Source organism: Sminthopsis crassicaudata, chromosome 2, assembly GCF_048593235.1.
Source record: "Sminthopsis crassicaudata isolate SCR6 chromosome 2, ASM4859323v1, whole genome shotgun sequence".
Lineage (NCBI taxonomy): Eukaryota > Metazoa > Chordata > Mammalia > Dasyuromorphia > Dasyuridae > Sminthopsis > Sminthopsis crassicaudata.
In genome coordinates this window covers 482,723,732-482,747,540 of record NC_133618.1, presented here as the reverse complement: position 1 = coordinate 482,747,540, position 23,809 = coordinate 482,723,732, and the positions used below count along the sequence as shown (strand labels likewise).

The following is a 23,809-nucleotide window of genomic DNA, read 5'->3' as shown; positions in this document are numbered from 1 at the left end:
ACCCTGGGAGAAAAAAATCTCTTCTTATTGACACAGCAACTCTTTAAGACTAAAAATTTAAAAATTGCAACAAAGTTGTTATTCTGCATTTTAGCTGAAAATTTCTTGTCAAAATCTTCTTATATTAATGAAATAACAGGTCTATACAAAAAATTAGCTTTATTTGTGGTAGGGAAGAAATTTGAAATAAAGTAGGTATATTTAAATCAGAAGAAATTGTGGTCTATCAATGTGAAAGACTATTACAGCACTCAATGTAAGAAACAATGAATATGACAAATTCATAGAAAAATGAGATGAGGCATATGAATTGACACAAAGAAGTAAAGCAGAATTAAGAAAATATACATAACTACAACAATAAACAAAAATAAAAGTAATGATACCAAAAGGTAGCTGAAGTAAGATTTATTTGCAATGACCAATTGTTCTGCAGAACATATGATCAAATCCTTGCTAAAAAGTCTTTCTCTCTTTCCAGAGCCTGCCTCAAACCACACCTTGCTACCTCTGAAAGAACCCTGGCACCAATTTCACTCCTTATGTAAACTTAAAGAGGCTTCATTCCTAAAGATCAAATTCTTGGGAACAGATGCCAAGGATTAAGCCACTTCAGAAATAATGTAGTTTTTCCTCTGGGGATTTGAAAATTACCTTTCAGTTTAAGATCTGTGTAGCTGATTTCCATTCTATCTTTTAATATTATCTAAATTTCCTTCTATACCATTCCCAGAGAGCTATCCTATGTAACATTTTTTTTAGGAAAAAAGGAAAAAGAAGAAAAACATTAGTAAAACAAATCAACATATTTAAAGAATCTGACAATATTGTAAGGTTCCACTTCCATGAATTCTCTTTCACTCTTACTTCTGCAAAGGAGGAGAGAAGTTTCTAAGAAATTCCTTTTTTTCAAAATAGCTTTTTATTTTTCAAAATATATGCAAAGATAGTTATAACATTCACCCTTGCAAAACCTTGTGTTCCAAATTTTTCTTTTTCCCTCTCTCCCTCCTCCCTTAGACAGCAAGAAATCCATTATAGGTTAAACATGCAATTCCTCTAAACTTATTTCCACATTTATCATGCTGCACAAGAAAAATAAGATCAAAAAGGGGAAAATGAGGAAGGAAAAACAAGTAGGCAAATAACAAAGAAAAAAGGTGAAAATACTATTTTGTGATCCATTTTCAGTTCTCTCTGGATGAAGATGGCTCTCTCAATCACAAGTTCTAAAAAAATTTCTTAACTGGAATCAACAAAAAGATGATTAATAAGTGGGGGAAAGACCATTGTCCAGAGAGCCAAAGTGACCTGAATTCTAGTTTTGTTTCAATCAATAACACTGTATGGTCTTGAGCAAAACACTCTTCTCTCCAAGCTGTAAGGAGGGTGTTAGACCAGATAAATACTTATGTCCTATAGAGCTTGAAATCCTATGAACTGTGATTTGGAGGAAGAACTTGATGCTGTGCTGCCTTGCCATTTGGTCTTAAGCAAGTCACTTCCTCTTTCATGTCCCTCAGTTGCTCATCTATAAAAAAACAATGTCCCTTCTGGCTCTACTATTCCATAATTCTATCAATCTATGAATAAATTTTTTCCTGGCTCAACATTCTGCCCTTAAACGGTCATCACCATCTAATAAATTACCATAGCTGCCTTCAAGGTAAAACAGTATCAAGCTATTTATTTCTCATGTCAAGAAAGAAATGTATGATATTCTCTCTTAATGAAAAAGTCTCCCATCAAATCCTTGGCTCTTCGATGCTGCTTTCTCCATGTTTTACTTTATGCAGCTGTGCCCTTCTCATCAGCTTCTGTTTAAAACCAGAGGGCTTCAATTCTCTCTCACCAGGCTTGAGGAGACCATCACCCTCATTCCTTGAACAAGTATATTTCTCTATTCTGGGAAATATGTTCCAGGATCCCATGAAGCATTTTGTTCCTTGCTCAAATGGAAGACTGGTCTTGCTCCAGAAGTGAACATATTGCATACATTCAACCTCCTGGCCTTTATTCATCATCTTCTCCATAGCTGGAATGTCCTCCTCCTTTCTCCCTGCCAACCTGACTCCTAGCTAATGTGGCCCAGCTCATATCTTACCTGTTCCATAAATCATTCTCTAACCATTTCAATCTACAAAGATTTGTCCTGTTTCAGAACTCTTGTAGCACTTTCAGTTTGTACCATATAAGCTATCCCTTTATTATAAATTTGCTGAGCCACGATTAGGGTTAGCTTAGGTAGACTTCTGTCTAAGATACAATACACAGGGAAGGGAAAAGAGACACTTTTAATAAGACTTTTTACAGTTGTACATTTTTAAAATATTGAAAAATCCTGATGTCTGTGGCCTTTAAGGTCTAGTTTATGATGTCAAGACATAAATGCGACAGTGAAAGCTCAAAGTCTCTGGCAGACAGTCACATACGGGGGATCTATTTTTTCAAATATAAGAAGGAACCTTGCCTTGGGCAAACAAATGCCTTTTGGCTAATAGTTTTGTGTCAGTATTTTTGGCTGTCTCAACAATATTGTAAATTCCTTGAAGGTAGAAATCATGTTTTATATCTGTCTTAAATTCCCTGAAAGTAAGACTATGCTCCATGCATGAAGATTCCCATGAACAATGACTCTGAATCACACTCTGACACCCACTCTAGTGTTTCATCTTCTGATCATCTCCTAAGGCTTGTGGGATTTAGAAAGTGGGCTAGTAGGTAATAATAGAGTGGCTAAAGTGCTCCTTTATAAAAATGCTTACACTATTCTAAGTGCAAACACTATTTTAAGCCCCAGAGATACAAAGAAAGAAGCAAGGGAGTCCCGGTTTTCAAGGAACTCACATTCTAAATGAAGGAGTCAACCCCTAAAATTCTTCAAGTCAGATGAGAACCCATATTCCTTAAGTTGCAGCAGCAAAGTAATTGTAATACATTTTCTTTAATGTTGTTTTCGTTATCTATTTCTCACGTTGAACTACTGACAATGCCAAGGACTCCAAGTATGGTTGCTGAGAAGGCAGGGGCTGCTGCTGCATTTTCACAAGGACTGATTCCATGGAAGCCAGATGAAAGCAAGACCTGCAGCGATATGATGATAGGGATGCTCCCATTCCTGGTGTTCTTAGGCTTAAGTCCTAGATCATTTTTATTAGAGTTTAAGAAGAGGTGATAGAAGAGGTGGTGGCAATGGTTTAACTAACCTATTATATATTGCTTCCTATCTTTCCCTCAAGGGGTCTTGCTGCTTACATACTACCAAATTCTCTTTACTTTTAACTTGGACCCATTTTATGTTGTTCAGTTTTCTCTGGACACACACACACACACACAAATGTTTTAGCATTCTCTTTCAGTAGTACATAGAGTTTTTACTTTATATAAATTTGCATTATGCAGGGTTGACTTTACATAAAAAAAAATTCTGAAAGAAATCTACATTTCCAAAGAATACCTATGTTAACTTCACTGTACAGTATTGCGCTTGCTGTTTGCTCCTCTCCCTTGGTTTGGCACTCCCTGTGCCACTCCTCCCCCCCAAAAAAAACCCTCCCAGTGAAAGCAAAAGAGGCTTACAGAAACCAGCACCATCAGGACTGGGTCACTAGGATCAGGGGCTTGGCTTGAAACCTCTGCAGCCAAGAGGAGAAACCTTTGCTCTGCTCCACCCACCCATCCATCTGCTCAGTCCCTACATGTCTGTCTTCCCTCCACTGGCCCCCAGAAGCCTTTTGTCCCCTCTTGTTTGTGTCCCTCTTTGGCCCTATGTGTCTGCCTTCCATCCATGTTATTTCTCCCTGTTGAGGTCAGACCTTTACGGGGCTGACCATAGCCCAACACCCTCTTTCTGCCTTTTTTCCTCCCTCCCTTTATGTCTGTGGGCAAATTTGTATTATGTAAAAATAGCTTTATGTAGAGGTTTACTCAATGGTCTCCTTTTGTGAAATGAGAACCGTTTGTACTATACTTGAAAATTACCTAGTCTGGGGCAGCTAGGTGGCGCAGTGGATAGAGCACCAGCCTTGAATTCAGGAGGACCCGAGTTCAAATCTGGTCTCAGACACTTAACGTTTCCTAGCTGTGTGACCCTGGGCAAATCACTTAACCGCAGCCTCAGGGAAAAAAAAAAAAAAGAGAGAAAGAAAATCACCTAATCCAAAAGAGTTATTATGTACTAGGTTCCTGGGATGACATATAACTACTCCATTGATCCAGAAGATGGAAAGTTAAGTGATAAAAATTCTAGTAAAAATTAAGAGGGGGCATAAGAAGTAGGGGAGAAGATGCATACAATCATAAAAAATTATGTACTTATAACCTCAGTTGTAAAATGGGGATAATGCCATTTACCTCATGGGGTTGTAGTGAAAATAAAATAAAGCAACAATTGTAGTGTCCTGCAAGCCGTAGAGCTCTGCATAAATATCAATTATAATCATGTTAGTAGGCAATGTGAAGCAGAAAGACTACTGCACTGCAGGTTGGGACACAGGTTTTAACTTTTCTACTTCAACTAGCTGTGTGAAGCTGTCACTTAACCCTCTCTGATCCACAGTGTCTTTTTAATGAGACTTAAGTGAGCTACTACAATAGATATGAAAGCAATTTGCAAAATATAAGGCACTGATTTTCATTCATGGAGGGAAAAAGACAAAAAGGGGTTTTAAACATCATACATAGTTGAAGAAATTAATACATTTCATCTTTTTTTTCTCCAGCTTAAAAAAAAAATCCAACAAGTTGTATAAGTGATTTCCCAACATTGTAATAGACCTGTTTTTTTCTCATCTCTTGAATCCAATGTTTTGATGTCCTTTTTTTGGGTGTGGAAAGGGAAGATTATAGGCTTATTTGCTTACAGGCATCTAGGTATATTGTTTCACTTAGTGACAACTCCAGGCAAAGATACTATAAGCAGACAGTAGAGGGAGAAAGTGACCTGGGAAAGAGTGAGAGAAAAAAAAATCTGGGCATATTTCTTGAAGTCTAATAGTTGTACAAGTTCACAAATTTCTGTTTTGGGCTAAGGAGAAAAGGAAAGAAAAGGTGGCATAGAGGATTTATAGGTCATTAGCTTTGAATCCTTTGTATTAAGCTTATATTATATGTAGACACTCAATTAATGGATACTTATTGAATATTTACTATGCACATGGACCTATAAGAAGCATGAAGAATGCTTCTGCTGGCAAAGAATTCACAATGGGTTTTTTTTGGCCCAGCCTGAGACTTCGTTGATGTAGGAAACATCCCGTGTGAAAATTCTCTGTACCAATACAGATAATGTACCAAAAGAGAAAAGGTTCTTTATATGCAAAAACAAAACAAAACGAAACAAAACAAAACAAAACAAAACAAAAACACTGCTGGCTCTTTTACTTTTTGCTGACAGGATTCCAACTTATCAGGATCAAAATACTTTGGGCTACAGGAAATAGTTGGGGTATAAAGTACACTATAAGTACACAGGAGCCCTGGGTTCTAACCCCAGTTTTGCTATTAAAGAGATATGTTTTGGGGCAAGTAATTCAAACATTTGTATGCTTCAGTTTCCTCATCTATAAAATAGAAAGAGGGAGCAGCTAGATGGAGCACTGGCTCTGAAGTCAGGAGAACCTGAGTTCAAAGCTGAGGTCAGACACAGACATTTCCTGGCTGTGTGAGTCTGAGTAAGTGACTTAACCCCATTTGCCTCAAAAATAAAAATAAAACATAAAATAGAGTCACAACTGCTTTAACCTAACCATAAGTGAGGGGAGAGTGAAATTGTAAATATGAAAGTACATAGCACAATGTCAAGTGGATATACAAACATGAAAGTTTATTTTGGATATAGCAGGACAGCATCTGGGAGACTGAGTAGCTGTAGTGGACCACAGCCCTTGGTGCATGGAAGGGGTTATGTCCCTTTAATGAAGAAAGAAAGGGAATGTTGGTTCCTGAAAGTTCTTTGGTAGGAGGGGAGGGAACGGCAGTTGAATGGGACAGTTGGAAAGAAAGGGGCCAGCTTACAGTGGAAGTAAGAGGGGAGAAGTTGTGGATGGTGACCACAGAGAATCAAAGAGAAAAAGAGACAAAAGCACCAGAGGCAGATAGAGCCTGGAGCTCTCATTACATACCATATCCCCTTCCTCCTCCTATTAGAGCCTCAAGACTGTGATATTTAGATTTTCTACCCAGGTAAAAAGCTCTCTTTACCATGATTCCTAACCATGGATTATTGGTATTCCCTTAGCTTTGATCATCGTGATTGCCACAAGACTTTTCTACTCTTAAACTTTTCTTCCAAGAGTATTGAGACTATGTAGACATAACTATTGAACTTAAATGTTTTCCCCAATCCCTCATCATTCTGACTTCTCACATATTGTTAAATTCAAGATATACCCTCTCCTTTTTCTGTTTCTTTCACTCAGTCCCTCCATGCTTATGAAAAGCTCTGATTACCACCACTGAGCCCAATCTAAACTTCCTAAGGCCATCACTCCAATTGGTCATGCAGTTCTTTGTGAAGTGTAGTCAAAATTAGAGGATATTAAGATTATAAGGATGGGCCAATGGGGTAAAAATAGGCATAATGATAATAGTGAGTATTTATATGGCATTTTAAGGTTTGCATGGCATTTTGTATATACTTTGATGCATGTTTCATAGACTTTTGTGTATAACATAATTTGGCATTGAATTTGGAACCTGTATGAATTTGGGCAAGTCACTTGACCTTTATGAATTTCAGTTTTTTTATTTGTATAAGGAAGCTGGATTTAAAGATTTCTAATGTACCAAAAAAAGTTCCTCTTAGGATCTCTTATGAGCTCTGAGACTGGTCAGTCTTTTTGAAGGAGAAGTTTAAAAAAGAGTGCATGAATTTGAAACTCCTTTCCTTGTTGTGAAGAAGGATAATAAGTAGCCTAGAGAAGGGAAGTTTGAAGGATGGTGGCATGCCAAATCCCCAAGTTGAGATTCTTAGTGTATGGGTATTATATACTTAAGAGACAGCATCTGTATTGAATTAAGCCAGAGGAGTTTAGGTGGGTTTCAAGGAAGAATTTGATGAATGCTTCACCAAGAAAGATTGAAACTAAGCTTTCTTACTGAAAGTTCCTTTTTGCCCTGTCTGAACTATTCAAATTTGATTCTGAACGATCCTGTCTGGAAAAAGAGGGGGACACTCAATGATCTTTTAAAGAACTTGTTGCAGCTTTAGAGTTCCTTGCCTCAGAGTGAAAGAAGTCATTTGTGTTTAGAGTCCTGCTGGGCTCTGCAGCAAAAGTGGCAACAACAGGTCCAATGAGCTGGCTGACTTTCATTTGCCATCCCCTCCTTTACCCAGCTGGCTGTCAATAAGCATATTTCCAACTCCAGGCAGTTTCTCACTGCTGGCACAGGATAGCATGACAGACGGGATGGAAATGTTAGCCAAAGCAGACTTCCTGATTTTAAAGTCCCATTTTCCCCCCTTGGGGCTGCCAAATTTAGCAAAATGTAGCTCCAGCTGCAATGCTTCCAAGCTATCTTAGGTAATCATAACTATGCATTCCCCACAGAGAGCTCAAGGAAATTACCTCCCAGTGCCAATTTCCTATTGAAATAGGATTATTTGGATGCTGGTCAGGTAGGCATGGACTTCCACGTGTGGCCTCCTAGAGCCCAAAGCCTTTGAGATGCCTTAATATCAACTAGATTGATTTGTAGACTATTAGAACTAGAAAGGACCTTAGATATCATTTAATTCAAACCTTGATTTTATTGAGGAAGACATAGAAATCCAGGGAAACAAAGAAACTTCTTGCCCAGGGTCACATAGCAAATCAGTGGAGAAAAAACACTAGAACCTAGGCTTTTTTACTCTGTATTCTCATTGCTTTGTCTTTCTAAAAAGGCAAATTTTAAAAAAGCCATAGTATGAAATGAATATACTCAATACTTAATTGTTCTTGATAATAGAGGATAGTAATGGTAAGCTTTAGGATATTACTTTGTTTGCAAGGAGGGAAGTTGGATGGGTTCCCTTTTAAGAAAATCAGTCCCTGAATAAAGCCTTTTCTGATCACTCAAGAGTGGTAATTTCAATTTGTGAATCCTACACTGAACTTTGTCTCTAATAATCCATACCACATATTAAAAATGTTGTTCACCTGCATGTTCTGCTCCCCTCCCCCTTTCCTATAGATTTTAGGGGAAGGTGTGTGTCTTAGCTAAGCTCTGTATCTCTTATGACACTTAGTCACATGGTACACAACACATACTTATTAAATGTTGAATGAAGACCATACATAGGGAATTGATGTTGGAAATATGAAAGGGGAAAGGAATGTTTTTTTTTCCCTTTAAAGATGTTCTGAGCATGCACTTTACTTCTATTTAACTTTGGAAGGATACATGAAGTGGCGGACTTCTGTGGATGGTCAAAGGGGTCTGGCATACAGAATAGGTTGTCAGGTTATTTGGGAGTACTAGGACCTGCAGGCTTTGGGAATACTGCAAGAAAATAATTCCTTTTCCTGATGGTTCTAATTATGTAGTGTTAAGAGAACTTCCTTGAACTTGTGCTTGTGTTTTCATTCCAGGTTTAAGCTTCACTGGGGGCAAGAACCCTGAGTGCACAACAACACTCACCATGGTAGGTGAAGCCCCTTATCTAATCTCTGATTTGGACAGAAAGGCTCGGCGCCGATCCTTTGTGGAGAGATATGATTCCAGTTTAAAAACAATGATCCCTTTACGGCCCCGTGCAAGGTAAGCCCATCACTCACAATTCAGCAGGAGAACAAGTTGCTTAAAATATCCAATACTTATAGGAGCTGATGACATTAATCTGAAATTCTCTTGGTTTTTTTTCCCTACAACTGCTTCTGGAACCAGGGGATTAGACAGGGATTGTCCTGTGTCTGCTACTTTGAAAAACCGCATTCCCAATCATGGCATTTGGAGTTTCCTGATTTGAGCAGGATGTGGTACCAGCAAGGAGTGGGTGGGTACATGTGCAGCCCAGTAGTTCTCTTTCCCTTCCTTTCCCCCCTTTTTTGAGATCCACAGGAAGGAAAGAGGGAGGGAACAAGCATATATTAAGTATATACCATGTGCCAGGACTTGTGCTTAGCAGTTTACAAATATTATCTTGTTTGAGAACTCACAAAGTAAGGCCAGTAAGGTAGGGCTATTATTATCATCCCCATTGTACAGTTAAAGCAATTGTACCAAACAGAGATTAAATGTCTTGCTCAAGGTCATGCAACTAAAAGTGTCTGAGGCCAGATTTGAAATCAGGTCTTTATGACACTAGCCCAAGCAGTATGCACAATACCATTTAGCTGCCTCTGGGGGGAAAAAAAAAGTGACTAGAAGTTGAAGCTATGAATCATCTTCTGAGGTGTTTTTTCCTGGGGTCTCCTTCTTATACCTCTTGTAAAATGGCAACATTTTCATAGTGTTTTAAGGTTTCCAAAAGATTCAAAGGACTTCCACTTTTTCATAACTGTGAGGTAGATAGGGCAATTATTAATTATCCCCACTTGTATAGATAAAAATAAAAACTCACATTTTAAAGAGAACCATTGATAGGTTAAAATTAAGGTTGGCTAAGTGATATGCCCTGCTAATTACCATCAAAGCTAGGTCTGGTGAATCCTATCTCTGTCCACAATCTAAGAGGATTTCTGACAGCGTCAACAGTATTGCCCTTCCTGGGCGATTATAGCATTCTGAATCCACTATCAGAACAGTATGGGCTTTGAAAAAAAAATCCTGCTCCAGGAGAGATGCATCTGCTGAATCATCCATAGACTTTTCAGATAGTTAATAAGTATTTATTAAATTTCTGCTATGTTCAGGTGCTGTGTTAAGCTCTGGGGATACAAAGAAAGACAAGAATAATCCTTGCTCTAAAGGAGCTCACAATCTAATATGAAGACAATACAAAAACACTATATACAAATAAGTTAACTACAGAATAAATAATAAACAATCAACAGAGAAGGCTCCACAATTAAAAGGAATTGGGAGAGGCTTCCTGTAGAAAGTGGGATTTTAGTTGGGACATGAAGGAAGCCCAAAGAAAATGCCCAGAAACAAGAAGGATTATTCTCTTGTCAATGGAAAAGTGGCCACTATCATTGGACTGAAAAGCACCAGGGAGGGGAGATTGGAGAGATGGGGATTGGTTTTGGAGGGCATTGAGCATTTGATCCTGAAGGTGACAGGAGACCCCTGGAGCTTACTGCTAGTGTAGGGGGGCAGGTACAGAACATGGTCAGATCTGCATTTTAGACAAATACTTTTTGTGACTGAATGGAGAATGAATAGAGCTGAAGGCGACCTTAGAGAAAACAACCACCTATCCCTAGCAAGCCACCACAATAGTCCAGGTGTGAGGAGATACAGGCCTGTATCAGAGGAGTATCAGTGCTAGAGAACATATTCAAGAGATGCTGTCAAGCTGGACTTTATGGGCCTTAGAAACAGATTGGATGGGGGGGGGGTAGTAAGAGATAGTGAGTAATGGAAGATGACACATAGGTAGTGATACTGAAAGACTAAAAGGGAAGTGGTACCCTTGACAATAGTAGAGAAATGGGAGGTGGAAATGATTGACAAGATATTTGATACATATATTATTACTCCATTTTGGAACGTCTGTTCTGGATATGTTAAGTTTAACATATCTATTGGACATCCAATTCACGATATCTGAAAACCAGTTGGAGGTTCAAGTCTGGAGGTAAGCAGAGAGCTTAGGGCTGGATAAATGGATTTCAGAATTGTCAGTATAAACCATGGGAGCTATTAATATCACCAAAAGAAACAGTATAGAGGGAGAAGAGAAGAGGGCTCAGGACAGAGCCCTATGGGTCACTCAATGTTAATAGGAATTATCTGGATAAAGATCCAGTAAAGAAAACCAAGAATGGTTCTATCTAGGTAGGAGAAGAGCCAGGAGATAAGAATGTGATCAAAATTGTCAGAGGCTACAGAGAGATTAAGGATGAAGACTGAGAAAAGGCCTTGGGATTTAAGATACCATGGAAACTATAGAGAGATTGCTTGAATAATAACACTGGAAGTAATATTGTAGAGAGTTAAGAGGAGAAAAAGTAAAAGCATCTCTTGCAGATGGTCTTTTCAAGAAGTTTTATTGTAAAGCGCAAGAGAGAAATGGAACAATAGGAGGGATAAAGGATGAATTGAGGATTTTTTGAGTTTTGGGAGATAGAGGGATGTTTGTTAGCAGTAGGGAGGGAATCAATAAGCAGAAATTAAAAATAAATGAGAGAGTGGGGATTATGGAAGAGGCAATCAGTTTGAGCAGCAGACAGGATAGAATGGAACTGTTTATGCAGGAAGAGAGGTTTGTCTTGGCAAGGAATAGGGCCTCCTCTTTATGTGAGGTAGAGATAAAGTAGGTAATAATGGCAGAAGACAACTGGGTTATATGAGATGAGCAGGAGGTATGCTCAGCAAATGGCCCAATTTTTTTTTTTCAGTAAAATTTGAAGTGAGATTCTCAGTAGAGAGGATGGGGGGCAGAGAGTAATATCCATGGCAAGTTTGAGAAGTGAAAAAAAGATTTAGAATTGCAGTGGAAAATGGAGTGAGTTTTCAAAGTGAAGTAGAGATGGAATGCCTAGCAGTAATATAGGCCTGGAAGTTGAGTTTATAAAACATAAATTTATAGTGGACTCAGTCAGAATCGCTGCATGATTTTTCTGCTTCATTCAGCAGCTTGTGTATGGGAACAAAGGCAACAGATACTGGAAGTGTTCTGAAGCTGAGGAATGATAGGGGACAATTAATGATATGATAAAGGGATAAGGGATTTGAAGAGGACAATATGGAGTTACATTAATTTACCAAGGGGTCATGATAGGGAAAGTGGCTAATGTAGAAATGATGTTCTGGGAGAGCACTGAGCGGTCAAGGGATTGGAGGTCATGGGATGAAGGAAAAGACACAGGAGGGAGAGAGAGAGGTGAAAAGCCAAAAAGACTTATTATTCCATAATGGAATTTCAGAGTTTTTAAACATGGAGGTGGTTGATTTGTTAATGATGGCAAGATCCAGGTAATGACCATTTTTATACGCTGGCCTGATCTAAGTTCTAATTGTTTGATATATTGTATTGTTTATTGTATGCCATTTCTTCCTGGTGAGACAGTGGAGTCCTTGAGGTTAGAGAGAGACTTACACTTCCTTTTTACCTCTCACAGATGGGGTAAAGGTATGGTTACTGGAAGTAAGTAGGCTATAGAACTAGGAGATCCGAGAATCTGAGTGAAAACCAATATATACATTAAACTCTACTTGTATGGGAGTGGAAGCTGGGAAGAAGAAAAAGAGTATGAGCCAGGTATTGAGGAAGGAAAGAAAGTATCCTAGAGTTCTACAGACAACAGCTACCAAAATTTTGATTAGATGATAGGATTATATGGATTTTAAGTAAGGGAAGAGAAGTATCTGAGTAGTGAAGGGAGAACGTGGAAATGGTAATGGAGAACATATTTCAACTATTTGATAATGAATTCACTATGACTAATGAGTTGAGGTGAATGGATGAAAAGTACAGCCAATGCTAGAAAGAGAGCTCATAGAGACACTAAGTTATTTCCCCTTATAGCAACCATTACTCATTTGTGATGACCAGGGCTGGGATGCAGCCCTTGATTACACTACCATACACTACCTAGCTTAATTTGGCTTCTAATTATTGTATGTCTTTTCTTTTTGGTGAGATGAACTCCTTGAGGTTAGAAATAGACTATCTCATGCTTCCTCTTTATCTCTCACAGATGGGATAGTTGGGATAGTAAGAAGGTGTTCAATAAAGGCTTGGTCAGTGATGGAACTGAACAAAGCTAATTGTCCCCACATGGACAAACCTGTGACCTTGTCCACATAGGCACTAATTTATAACTTTTGGGATTACCAGGCACAGATGAGCAAAGGCCTCTCCAAAATCTTAGTTATTTAGGGGCTTTCTGTATTTCATTTTTTCACAACAATAAGGGCTGCTATTTACTGTGGATTCTCTAAAGGTTTTTGCATTTTCCACTTAGGTTTCATAAAGCACTTTATGCACATTGTCTCAACTGACAATAATGCTATGTGTATTGGGATTTTTATTCCCTTTGTACTGATGAGGAAACTGAAGCTAAGAGATTGAAGTGGCTTGCTTGTAAGGTACACAATAGCAATTGAGGGCAGCAGCCCAAACCTCAGCTCTACTACTTATTGTGTAACCTCAGAAAATCTACTTATTCTCTTTTGAGCTTTACTGTCCTCAAATGTAAAATGACTTTAATGGTCTGTCCACCCCTATAACTATGAGTCTTTGATCCATGTCCTCTGTACCTTGTAGGGCCGTGTTAAGGTTCAACTGAGATAAATGTGAAGAAAATTTAGAAATCTATAAAGTACTATGTAAGACATTGTTATTATCTTAACAGGGGTGATAGGGCCAGACTTCTGGTGATACACTCCTCCGGCTCCTTTACTCATGTTATATTATTATGATTGTAAATAAGAGAATAAACCCCAGTCAGACATCTAGTAATACAGAAATTCAAAGAATACTAAATATCTTCTTTCCTCTCAGGTTGGCTCCTAATCCAGTTGATGATGCAGGGCTATTTTCATTCGCCACATTTTCCTGGCTTACACCTATAATGGTCAAAGGTTACAAGCACATTCTGACTATGAACTCCTTGCCTCCGTTGTCACCTTATGACACATCAGATATCAATGCAAAGAGGTATCCTTGCTTTATTAAAATATTTCTGAAGCTTCCATGGAAGGGTGCCTAAAGGAATTGAATTGCTTTGGGTTTTTCAACTGTGATTGATTATTCCCTCAAAAGGGTGTGGATTTAGGAAAATTAAACTAATCATAAAAAACAATCAGGGGCTCCTCTTTCTAGATTGCACTCTTTGAACCTAGTAGAATTCCCTATTCTTCTCCCCATACCTCAGTGCCATGCCCAAATGTTCTGCTGTGAGATGATGGGAGGTAGGAGAAAAGCTCCTCAAAGTTAAAACATTTTATTCAGGATGACCTCATCATAAGTAATGTCTCTTGATACAAGGAAGAGGTTGGACTTCAACAATGGAAACATCCTGAATTAAAATGCCAAGGAAAGTTAAGGGACTTGTAAGGTTAAGGTCACACAACTAATGAGTCCCAGAGTTGTGGTGGGTAACTCACATATTTTAATGGAGGACACTATTGGCAATAGTAATATGGATGGTGGTGGCAATTAAGAAACATTAGGCCACTAGCTTAGAAATACACGTGCCAAAGAAGAGAAGCAGTTCTTCCCTTTTTACTTCCAAAGAAAAAGGTCATCCTTTGTCTCAAGAGTCTCTTCCTACTAATCAAAGATGTTACTGAATAGATGACTTCACAACTTTTGTGTTTTTAAAAAAACTAGAAGAGAATAATAGCAAACAGATTGAGCAGTTGCAACCATCTCCTTTTGTCACCTGTAATCAAGAGACTCACAAAAAGTCCCTTTGTACAGCAATTTGTGGAAATAGCAATGCTGTTCTCCAGCAGTTGCAGTATAAAAGATTCAGAAGTCCATTTTACGACCTATCATATAAATTGTGTTATAAGACATAGCTTTTAAAGAGACTCGCAACTTAGTATAACCTTAGATACAATGTGGCCTTAGACCTATCTATTTTGAAGACAAAAAACTTTTCCTTCCTGGTCTTGAGAACTATGTCACTTGAGTTACTCCCTGGTAAATACCCGTACTAAGTGGGTATCTTAAGTGTAGGGCTATTTTTCAGGGAGGAGGTCCTGATTCTTGGCCTATCATAATCTAGTAGGATCTTTTGGGGATATCACTTTATCTCTTTTCTGTTTTATGTATCTTTCTAATCCTATCTTATTTATAGGATACCAGCTATAATTTTAATACTGCTCATGTCTCAGAGTCACAGGGTTATAAGGTTGGAAGAGGGACCTCAGGGAATACTCAGTTCAACTTAATACCTGAAAAAATAATCCCCATTACAAAATAGTCAAGTTATTTTGTTTTGAGACCATCCAATGAAAGTGAATATCACTTTCCTCTCTCTTCATTCATGCTCTGAGATAACTTCAATCAGGGTTGAATAGTTCTAATTATTAGGAAAGTTTTTCTTACATAAAGCCTTGATTTATCTTTTAAAAACTTGCTTGAAATTAAATTAATTAAAGCAAAATGAGTAACCACTCAAATCAGCCACTAAGATGTAACAAGATTACTAAGAAATATTATGAAAGTTGTTTTAAATGGCAACCCTTGAGACAACATAGGTCTCTTATTTAAAGGCAAAAGTTTTAGGGATCTTAATCACAGTCAACTTCCCACAACATTAAGGGGGAATAACTAGGGAATATACTAATATTATGAGAAAACTACATTTGCTACAATATTCTCCAACCTCTTTTCACATTTGATATTATGCTGAAGAAGACAATTATGGTAAAAAAAAAAAAAAGTGAACAGAGAGAAGTAAAGGATTCAGTAGATTCTGATCTTTATTCCTGGAGACAAAAGTTGATGGTACCAAGACTAGTCATTCTAATACTACTTTAATCCTAGAGGAAGGGAATGGGAAGGGGCAATGCCTTGGTTGCCCCTATATCCTTTAAGAAGGTTTTCTATGATAACTATTTATGCTTGGATGCTACTTCTTGATTAGTGCTGATCTCCCGTTCAGCCATCACATCTGTTTTCTTGCTCTCTGATACATTTTGGATATACAGATAAATATAGATCTGTTGGAGTCTTACTCCCTTCTAGATAGTAAATTTTACGAGGGCAGAGACTATCATTTAAATTTTGTATATCCTTTAGCACTTAACCATGGTTCTCTGTACACATAAGATACTTAATAAATATTTGTTGAATGAATGTGAACAATAAAAAGAGCAAGTGGAAATATGATATCATTCCTTCTTCCCCCATCCCTTCTAACACAGGTTTCGATTCCTTTGGGAAGAAGAAGTAGCAAGGGTGGGTACAGAAAAAGCTTCAGTGGGACGAGTGGTTTGGAGATTTCAAAGAACTCGTGTTCTGATGGATACCATAGTCAACTTCCTTTGTATAATCATGGCAGCCATAGGGCCGGTGAGTGGGGATTGCCTTTACACAGATTCATAACTTAGGTATTTAAACTGGCAAAGAATGTCATTAACTAATTTTTGAGTTAATTTTTAAAAATTATAACACCATTATCTTTGTATCCCCTCAGAGAATTACTTTCAAAAAGCTAATTCTGAGTAAAGCAATGACCACTAAAATTAGATGGTCTACTTTCTGGGTCAGAGAGTTGACATTTCCCATGAGGTATTCTGTATTGGCTTAAATCACTTGATCTTTAATATTACTCAAACAATTAAGCTAGACTTCATACTCTATTCCTGAATACCTCAAGGCAAAAGAATGAAGAACCTTCCCAGTAAGAGGTGTAAAAGGAACTATGGTCATCTAATATTAAGAATATAAATAGATTATTGTACATACATATAATATATTTCATCACATCAGTATATATATATAATATATATGTAAATATATTATATATATATATATGTGACTGTCACCAATTTAGTAAGATTTTATGAACAATGGGAAACTAGGAAGACTTGTATTCATAAAATAATTTTCTTCTGCCTGAAGATATGAGGGATTCCACCCTGGAATATATTCCCTTAGAAGGAATCCTATTTTGAACTGTAATCTGTCATTTATATCTCAAACCAAGTGAGTTAATCAGAACTTTTCCAAAGAGCCAGTCTGAATAGGAAGGAGAGGGTAAAAGTTTGAGAGTAATAGGGGAATGAAAGCAGGAAGAGAGTAACCCTGAGTAGAGGGTAAATGTACCAAATACTGGCTGGAAATAGGGATAAGAAACTTCACTTCTGAGGATGCCCTACCCTGATTGTGAGAGAGCTCATTCATTTTAGGTCAAATATCAACTTGGCGACAATACCAGCTCTCCCTCTGAATGACTTGCTGCTATTCTTTGGCACCTGTCAGTTCACTTCCTCTAATGTGGAAAAGTCTCTATTTCTGTGGAAGGAAAGCACCCTATAAGCGTTTAGCCTGCAGCTGGTGTCTGGTACTCAGGCTGCTACCCTGGGGAGCCCGAGGCTTTTTATCACTCTGTGCTGTTTTGCAGACGGTTCTCATTCACCAGATCCTCCAGTACACAGAAAGCACCTCCAAGAATGTCTTCGTTGGCATTGCCTTGTGTGTGGCCCTTTTTTTCACCGAGTTTACTAAAGTTTTATTCTGGGCACTAGCCTGGGCTATAAATTATCGTACGGCCATCCGGCTGAAAGTTGCCATCTCAACTGTTGCTTTTGAAAACCTGGTTTCATTCAAGACTCTGACACACATCTCTGTTGGTGAGGTAAGCAACCAGAGTCTTATATTAGAAGAATAAATCTGACAAGTGAGTTTTCTTCTTCTTCTTTTTTTTTTTCTTTTTCAGCATGCTTTATCTGGTAATGTTGGACAATGAAAAGAGTAGAAGGCTTAAAATCATGGCTAGGTTAAAAGTTTTACTCTGTAGCTGTCCTTAGCCCTCTTTCCTTTGTACTTTATTATCTCATATGATGCTCTAATATACTTCCATTGGTTTCAATTGTCATTTCTACTCAGATGATTCCCAGGTCTATATATCCAATTCTAGTTAACATACTGAGGTAAACTTACATATCCAAATACCTCTTGAACTTATTGAATTATATGTCTTACAAATGTCTCAAACTCAATATTCCTGAAATACTCTCCCCCTTTTCTGACCTATTATTCTATAGGTCATAATCATCCTATCTTCTCACCCCTCCACAGTCATAATCTTGTTATCATCCTCAAGTCAACCATCAAATGCTGCAAAGAGGTGAAGAAGAATGAGGTCATTAGATTTGGGAAGGGATAAGTTTCAGTTTAACAATGAAGTTGGGAATCACATCAGAGGGAGTTTTGGAAGACAGGATAAGAAGAATTAGTGAAGGAACCAAATAAAGAGAGCTTTCTCAAAGAATTTAAATACAACAGGGATGAAAGAAATGTGGAAATATCTAGTGGGAATGGTAACATCAAGAGAGGTTTCATTGTTTTCGTTTTATTTTTTTAGGGATGGAGGAGACTAGGTCTGTTTGTAACCAAAGGGAAGAGGCCAGTAGTTAGAGCAAGAACATGGTTAAGTCAGAGCACTCTACTGGGAAAAAAAAACAGGGAGAGAGAGAGAGAGAGAGAGAGAGAGAGAGAGAGAGAGAGAGAGAGAGAGAGAGAGAGAGAGAGAGAGAGAGAGAGAGAGTGTATTTTTGGAGAGATTTACTTTGCCAAGGAGAAGGTTGATTTCTCTGATATAGAGAGATGAGGAAAGGATATGTGGAAGCAAACAGTTTCCATATTTTTAAAAATGGCTGAAATATGAGGCAAAATCACAGCACAGAGAGAGGGAGAAGAGATACCTTACGAAATAACTAAAGTGGTTTCAGATGAAACCAAAGTTTGGAATAGTTGCTATGGAAAGTGTTTTATATATATATGACAGTCACCAATTTAGTAAGATTTTATGAACAATGGGAAACTAGGAAGACTTGTACTCATAAAATAATTTCTGAGATAGAGTAGAATAATTGCCTTGTTGTAGTAAGGGTCCAGTTGAGAACAGATAGCAAAATAGGCCCAGTTAGCAAGTTTTTATGATTTCTTCTAGTTTCTGTTCAGTAGCAGCTGAGTAAGTACAAAAGAAGTATAGATGACAGGAGTAATCTAGGTTTGTGGTTTGGCAAGACACAAGGGGCAAGGGACATGAGAGAACAGGATGGTGTTTTCACTGAGGGGTTTAAGGTAGGGAAAGGAGAGGAGCAGAGCCAATGAAAGGGAAGTGTCTTGAAAAAGAGAGGTAAATAAAATAGAATATGTAACAAGTTTAAGGATCATAAGATATAAAGAAATATGATATGATAAAATGTTATTGTCAAATAAAGTAATTTCAGAATCTATGTACTCTTCAACATGGAGTTGAAGAGTTATGGGTGATGGCAAGTGGTATGACCACCTCTGTGTGTAGTTGAGATGGAAAGGAAGATTATATCATGGAAACTCTGCAACATGGAAATCTACTGATTGAGAAATTGAGAAAATGGGATATTTAAGAGAATATTAATGTATATGTCAAAGTCCAAAAATATGAGGGCAGGAACTGAGGTGAACCAGGTACAGAATTCATTGAGAAAAGATGATGAATGTCCTAGAGATTGAAAGATAGTCACCATTATCTAAACTAGGTGATAAATATATATAGATCAAAATTCAAGGAGAAAGGTTGCTCCTGATAATGCTAGAGAGAGAATGTGGGAGTAGCATTGAGGAGTATTCTTTCTGAGGTCTCTTGGCATCCCTAACACTACTTTCTGAGTTTACTTTTCCTTGCATGGACTGCATGAACTTCCTGGACATTGTGTATGGTTTTCTTGTATGGCTGCATTCTTTCTTAGAGTTGTCAAATGCTTCTCCTAGCTCAACTCTTTTCTGTGAGTTTTGTGTCCTACTACAGACCCCTGGGCGTTGGTCATATCTGAGACAGATTTTATTTCTAGTACTGGAAATTGCAGTTTCCTAAGGATTCATGACAATTTGGGGGAAAAGTGAGCTAGGAAATGTTTTGTTTCTGAAAAAGTTGGCCCTTCTGTTATTTGAACACGTGTATTTTCTTTTCAGGTCATCAATATACTATCAAGTGATGGCCATTCCTTGTTTGAAGCTGCCTTATTTTGTCCACTGCCAGCTACAATTCCTGTCCTGATGGCAGTGTGCTCAGTGTATGCTTATTTCATTCTGGGGCCTACAGCTCTCATTGGGACATCCGTATATGTGATATTCATCCCTATTCAGGTAGAGATTCTGATATTCTTGCTGGTTTGATGCAAACCATTCAAATATATCTGGACACTAAATGTCTCTTGTCCTGAAAAACGTGTAAGTTTCCTCACTATATGTTGCATAAGAAACATGTTTAATTTGTTACAACGATAATGTATATTTCTCTGGACTGCCATGAGACCATTTCAGATCATGAAATGACGAAGATAGAGACAGAGCTTGCCCCTCAAACTTTCTATACTTGCAGTCTTTGATTAAGAAGGAAATGATGGGCCTTCCTGGCATTCTCCTACAATGCAACATTAAGTTTCTAAGAGCAGAATATACTCTGTTATGTGTTACCCGAGCTGCTAAAGCTTTGTGTATAGGCTTGGTGACTGAGTGCATGGCTACTCTCCTAGGATCAGACTTATAAGTTTAGAGAAGCTCAACCCCATATTGGCCTTAGGGTGATGAACTTGTGGATGGATTCTCACCAACTCACAAAGATTTCCTTTTAAGGAGTGAGAGAGTTAAAATTTTCTGAATCAGTAATAACCTACAGTCATCTTTTTAAGTTTTGCTGACTGAACCATATATCAATCTTAAGTCCATTTAATTAAAAAAGAAATTCTAGACATTAAAACCCACATGTCCCAGTGCTAACAGTAGCTGGGTATATCAATTGAAATTTCTTTCCAGCTTCTTTACTACTTCTTTACTCCTGATAACCATCCTGATGATTAGTGATACATATTGTAACCAGATTAAGCTCTCAACCTGGCTCTCCCTGATCCACCATTTTGACTGGTTTCCTCTCCATCCATTTCCACAGGTTTTCTCATTTTTAACTAATCTGATGGATTAATTTAAATAATCTACTAGTTAATAATACCTTTTCCCTTCTCAGGATTCATACAATTATTAAAGCTAGAAGGGTCTTTGTTTCTTTAATGTTCTTCATCAATGCCTCTCTCTGAGGTACAGATGACCCTGGCTTCTTTAAGTCTATATCAGCAGAGCATGAGCACTGGAAAGTCATCCTAAACTGAAAAGGCTTTGAGGATAGGCCTAATTGGAGCCTCTCTGATCACAGTAGGTAGACAGCCCCCTTTATTCTTCTATGGCACATAACAACCTGGCCTCAAAGATAGAGTGTGAAATTTAAAAAAAGATACATGAGTTCAAATGCACGCTTAATGCTACAAAAATGTGAGTTATTATCCTGATGACACAGAATATTGGCTCTGACAATGAGTGTCTCAGTCTTCAGCTGAGAACCCTCCTCTCTAAAGGTAAAATGCTCCAGTGACTGGATCATGATTTAAATTTGAACAAGAAATCCAAAACGGAACAGAGGAAGAAGTTTCTACCCTTTGTGATTTTTAAGGGCATATCTAAGATCATTTATTCTGCAGATTCAGTCAGCAAATACTTAAAAAGTGCCTAAGGATACAAAGAAAAATAAAACATATTTCTTGTTCTTAAGAAATCAGTCTTGAGAGTGAGACAGAGACAGAGATGGAGACAGAGATAGAAACAGAGAGAGATAGAGAGATGGAGACAAAGAGACAGAGAAAGAGAGAGAGAAAGAGACAGAGACAGAGAGAAACAGAGAAAGACAGAGACAGAGAGAGAAACAGAGAAAGACAGAGACAGAGAGACAGAGAGAGAGAGAGAGAGAGAGAGAGAGAGAGAGAGAGAGAGAGAGAGAGAGAGAGAGAAAGAGAGAGAGAGAGAGAGAGAGAGAGAGAGAATATAGAAATGGGACAGAACCTGACTGAACTACATTCATTTAAAAAAAAATACAATTATTAGAAGCCAATAGATAATTAGGATTGTGAAGGGTATGTAGTATCCAAATAAGCAAATGAAAGGACAAAATAACAGATAATACTGAAGTCTGAATCAGAGAATGGAAGAAAATGTTACAGCTCCTTTCTAAGTAATGAGTGTTAGCCATTTAACAATAATGATGATGATGTTCATGTTCCCTTTTTTCCTTTGAATCCTGATTGTTCTTAACTCTCAGTCTTCAAGCTAACTAAAGTCACTCCCCAGGCTGATGCCTTACTTATGTCTTTGAACCTCTAGTTTTTAGCATAGTTGCAATGCAGTGATCCTCTATGAAGATAACATTTTGCTCCTTAATTTCAGATGTTTATGGCTAAGCTCAATTCAGCTTTTCGAAGATCTGCCATTACTATGACAGACAATCGTGTCCAGATAATGAATGAATTTTTGACCTGCATCAAGCTTATTAAAATGTATGCCTGGGAAAAATCCTTTACAACCAACATCCGAGGTAGAATAAACATAGACAGACCCCTTTTATAGAATCACTTAACTTTGTAGAATGTGCTAATCAAAGAAGGTTCTAAAAAAAACACAAAAGAAATCCAGTAACTTCTAAGGGGTTTCTTCTCAGGGTTTGAGAATGAATGTGTTTATTAGGTAATAGACACAGGACTTTGTTTTTGTGCTTCCAAAGTCTCTATGGGATGGCAATATATACTTTAATAAATTTATGGGGAAACAGTAATGTTGCTTGAAGAGTCCAGGTGGGATGGTGGAAGAAGGCTGGTTCATCTTTAACTGAAGTATTTCACCAGACTATTGCATTCTGGAAGAGAGCTGCCTAAAGATATTTACTGAATTAGAGAACATATATATATATATATATATATATATATATATATATATATATATATATATATATATATATATATATATATTCTTCTTTTCTCATCTGTCATAGTCACAGAACATTTGGATTGGTAGAATGATGTATTTCCTCCTTAAGAAAACTAGGACTCAAAGATATAGTCTTTTTTTTTCCTTAAAAAACTGAAAAATTATTTAAATAGAATCTAAATGTAAATTTAATTGCAGGGACATTTACATAATTGCTCTCATGGAATCAGGTGGTTGGCCAGTTAATGATCTGAAGTATCATTTACAATTGACTCTCTGGTTCTACAATTATACTTTTGTTGCACCAGCAATTAAGTGGGGCTGAAAATATTGTATTATCCTATGTGAGGCCAGATTTAGAAAATGAATTCTGTGTGCCAAAGGAAGTGTTATGAACTAAAGCATCAGCATCCTCATGATGTCCTCCTTCCATGATCACCACAAATGTCACATTCATATCCTCAGCTCTGGAAAAGAGGACACTTTCCTACCTTCTAGCAAAAAAAAGCTTGTAGCTTTTTATAGGCTCACCAGAAGATGACAGAAGATAGACAGGACCTTAAACACAATTTTAGATAGTCCTTCTCAATTTACAGATGGGGAAACTGAAGCCCCAAATGGAGAGATGACTTGCTCAGCATTAGTGCTGTGCATGCAATATCAATATCTATTTTGAACTATTTTTTCTTTTGTAGGCATAAGGAAGAAGGAAAAGAAATTACTGGAAAGGGCAGGGTTTATACAAAGTGGAAACTCGGCTCTTGCACCTGTTGTGTCCACGATGGCCATTGTCCTGACTTTTACTTTCCATGTTCTTTTAAAAAGAAAGCTCACAGCACCTGTTGTAAGACAAGCCTCTTTGTCTCTTCTTTCTCTATCTGTTTAAGGTATCCCCTTCCTGCCACTCTGGGAAGCTTGTGGTTTCTGGGAGGGTAGCCATTTCCCAATGTTTCTATGCCATGATACAGGGCCCAATTGGTGAAGGTCTTCATGTGTTCAAGCCTTCATGTAGCTCAATCTGACATCTGCTCCTCCCTTTTGAAAACAAGAGTTTGGGGCAGGGGGAGGTGTCAAAAGTAAAGGAAGGTTCCAGACTGAAGGAGCCTTGAAAAAATGGAAAAGGGTAAATTACTTTTTAAAAGAAAAAGTCCAATCAGGATGGTGTAAGAATTTGGGGAAAGGGTAAAGTTAGAATTGGAGGGGACCAGTGTTTCCAGTACCTAACACATACTAAGAGCTTAATAA

At 37.7% G+C, this 23,809-nt stretch overlaps 1 protein-coding gene across 5 annotated transcripts in view; it reads left to right on the top strand.

Moving 5' to 3' along the window:
- Positions 1 to 5,959: 5,959 nt before the first annotated feature.
- Positions 5,960 to 23,809, top strand: part of ABCC12 (ATP binding cassette subfamily C member 12) — a 77,215-nt gene continuing 59,365 nt past the window's right edge. For 4 of the 5 annotated variants that reach the window (XR_012486816.1, XM_074293317.1, XM_074293316.1 and 1 more), the window contains exons 1-8: positions 5,960 to 6,183; positions 8,574 to 8,742; positions 13,595 to 13,750; positions 15,970 to 16,117; positions 17,172 to 17,405; positions 19,730 to 19,903; positions 22,028 to 22,175; positions 23,260 to 23,408. Coding sequence is in view for 3 of the 5 variants with exons in the window: in XM_074293317.1 (XP_074149418.1) it covers positions 8,624 to 8,742; positions 13,595 to 13,750; positions 15,970 to 16,117; positions 17,172 to 17,405; positions 19,730 to 19,903; positions 22,028 to 22,175; positions 23,260 to 23,408 (1,128 nt within the window). In the remaining 2 variants the exon portion in view is untranslated. Of the gene's footprint in view, positions 6,184 to 8,573; positions 8,743 to 13,594; positions 13,751 to 15,969; positions 16,118 to 17,171; positions 17,406 to 19,729; positions 19,904 to 22,027; positions 22,176 to 23,259; positions 23,409 to 23,809 lie in introns of those variants that run through there. The other variant, XM_074293318.1, reaches the window with a different exon arrangement.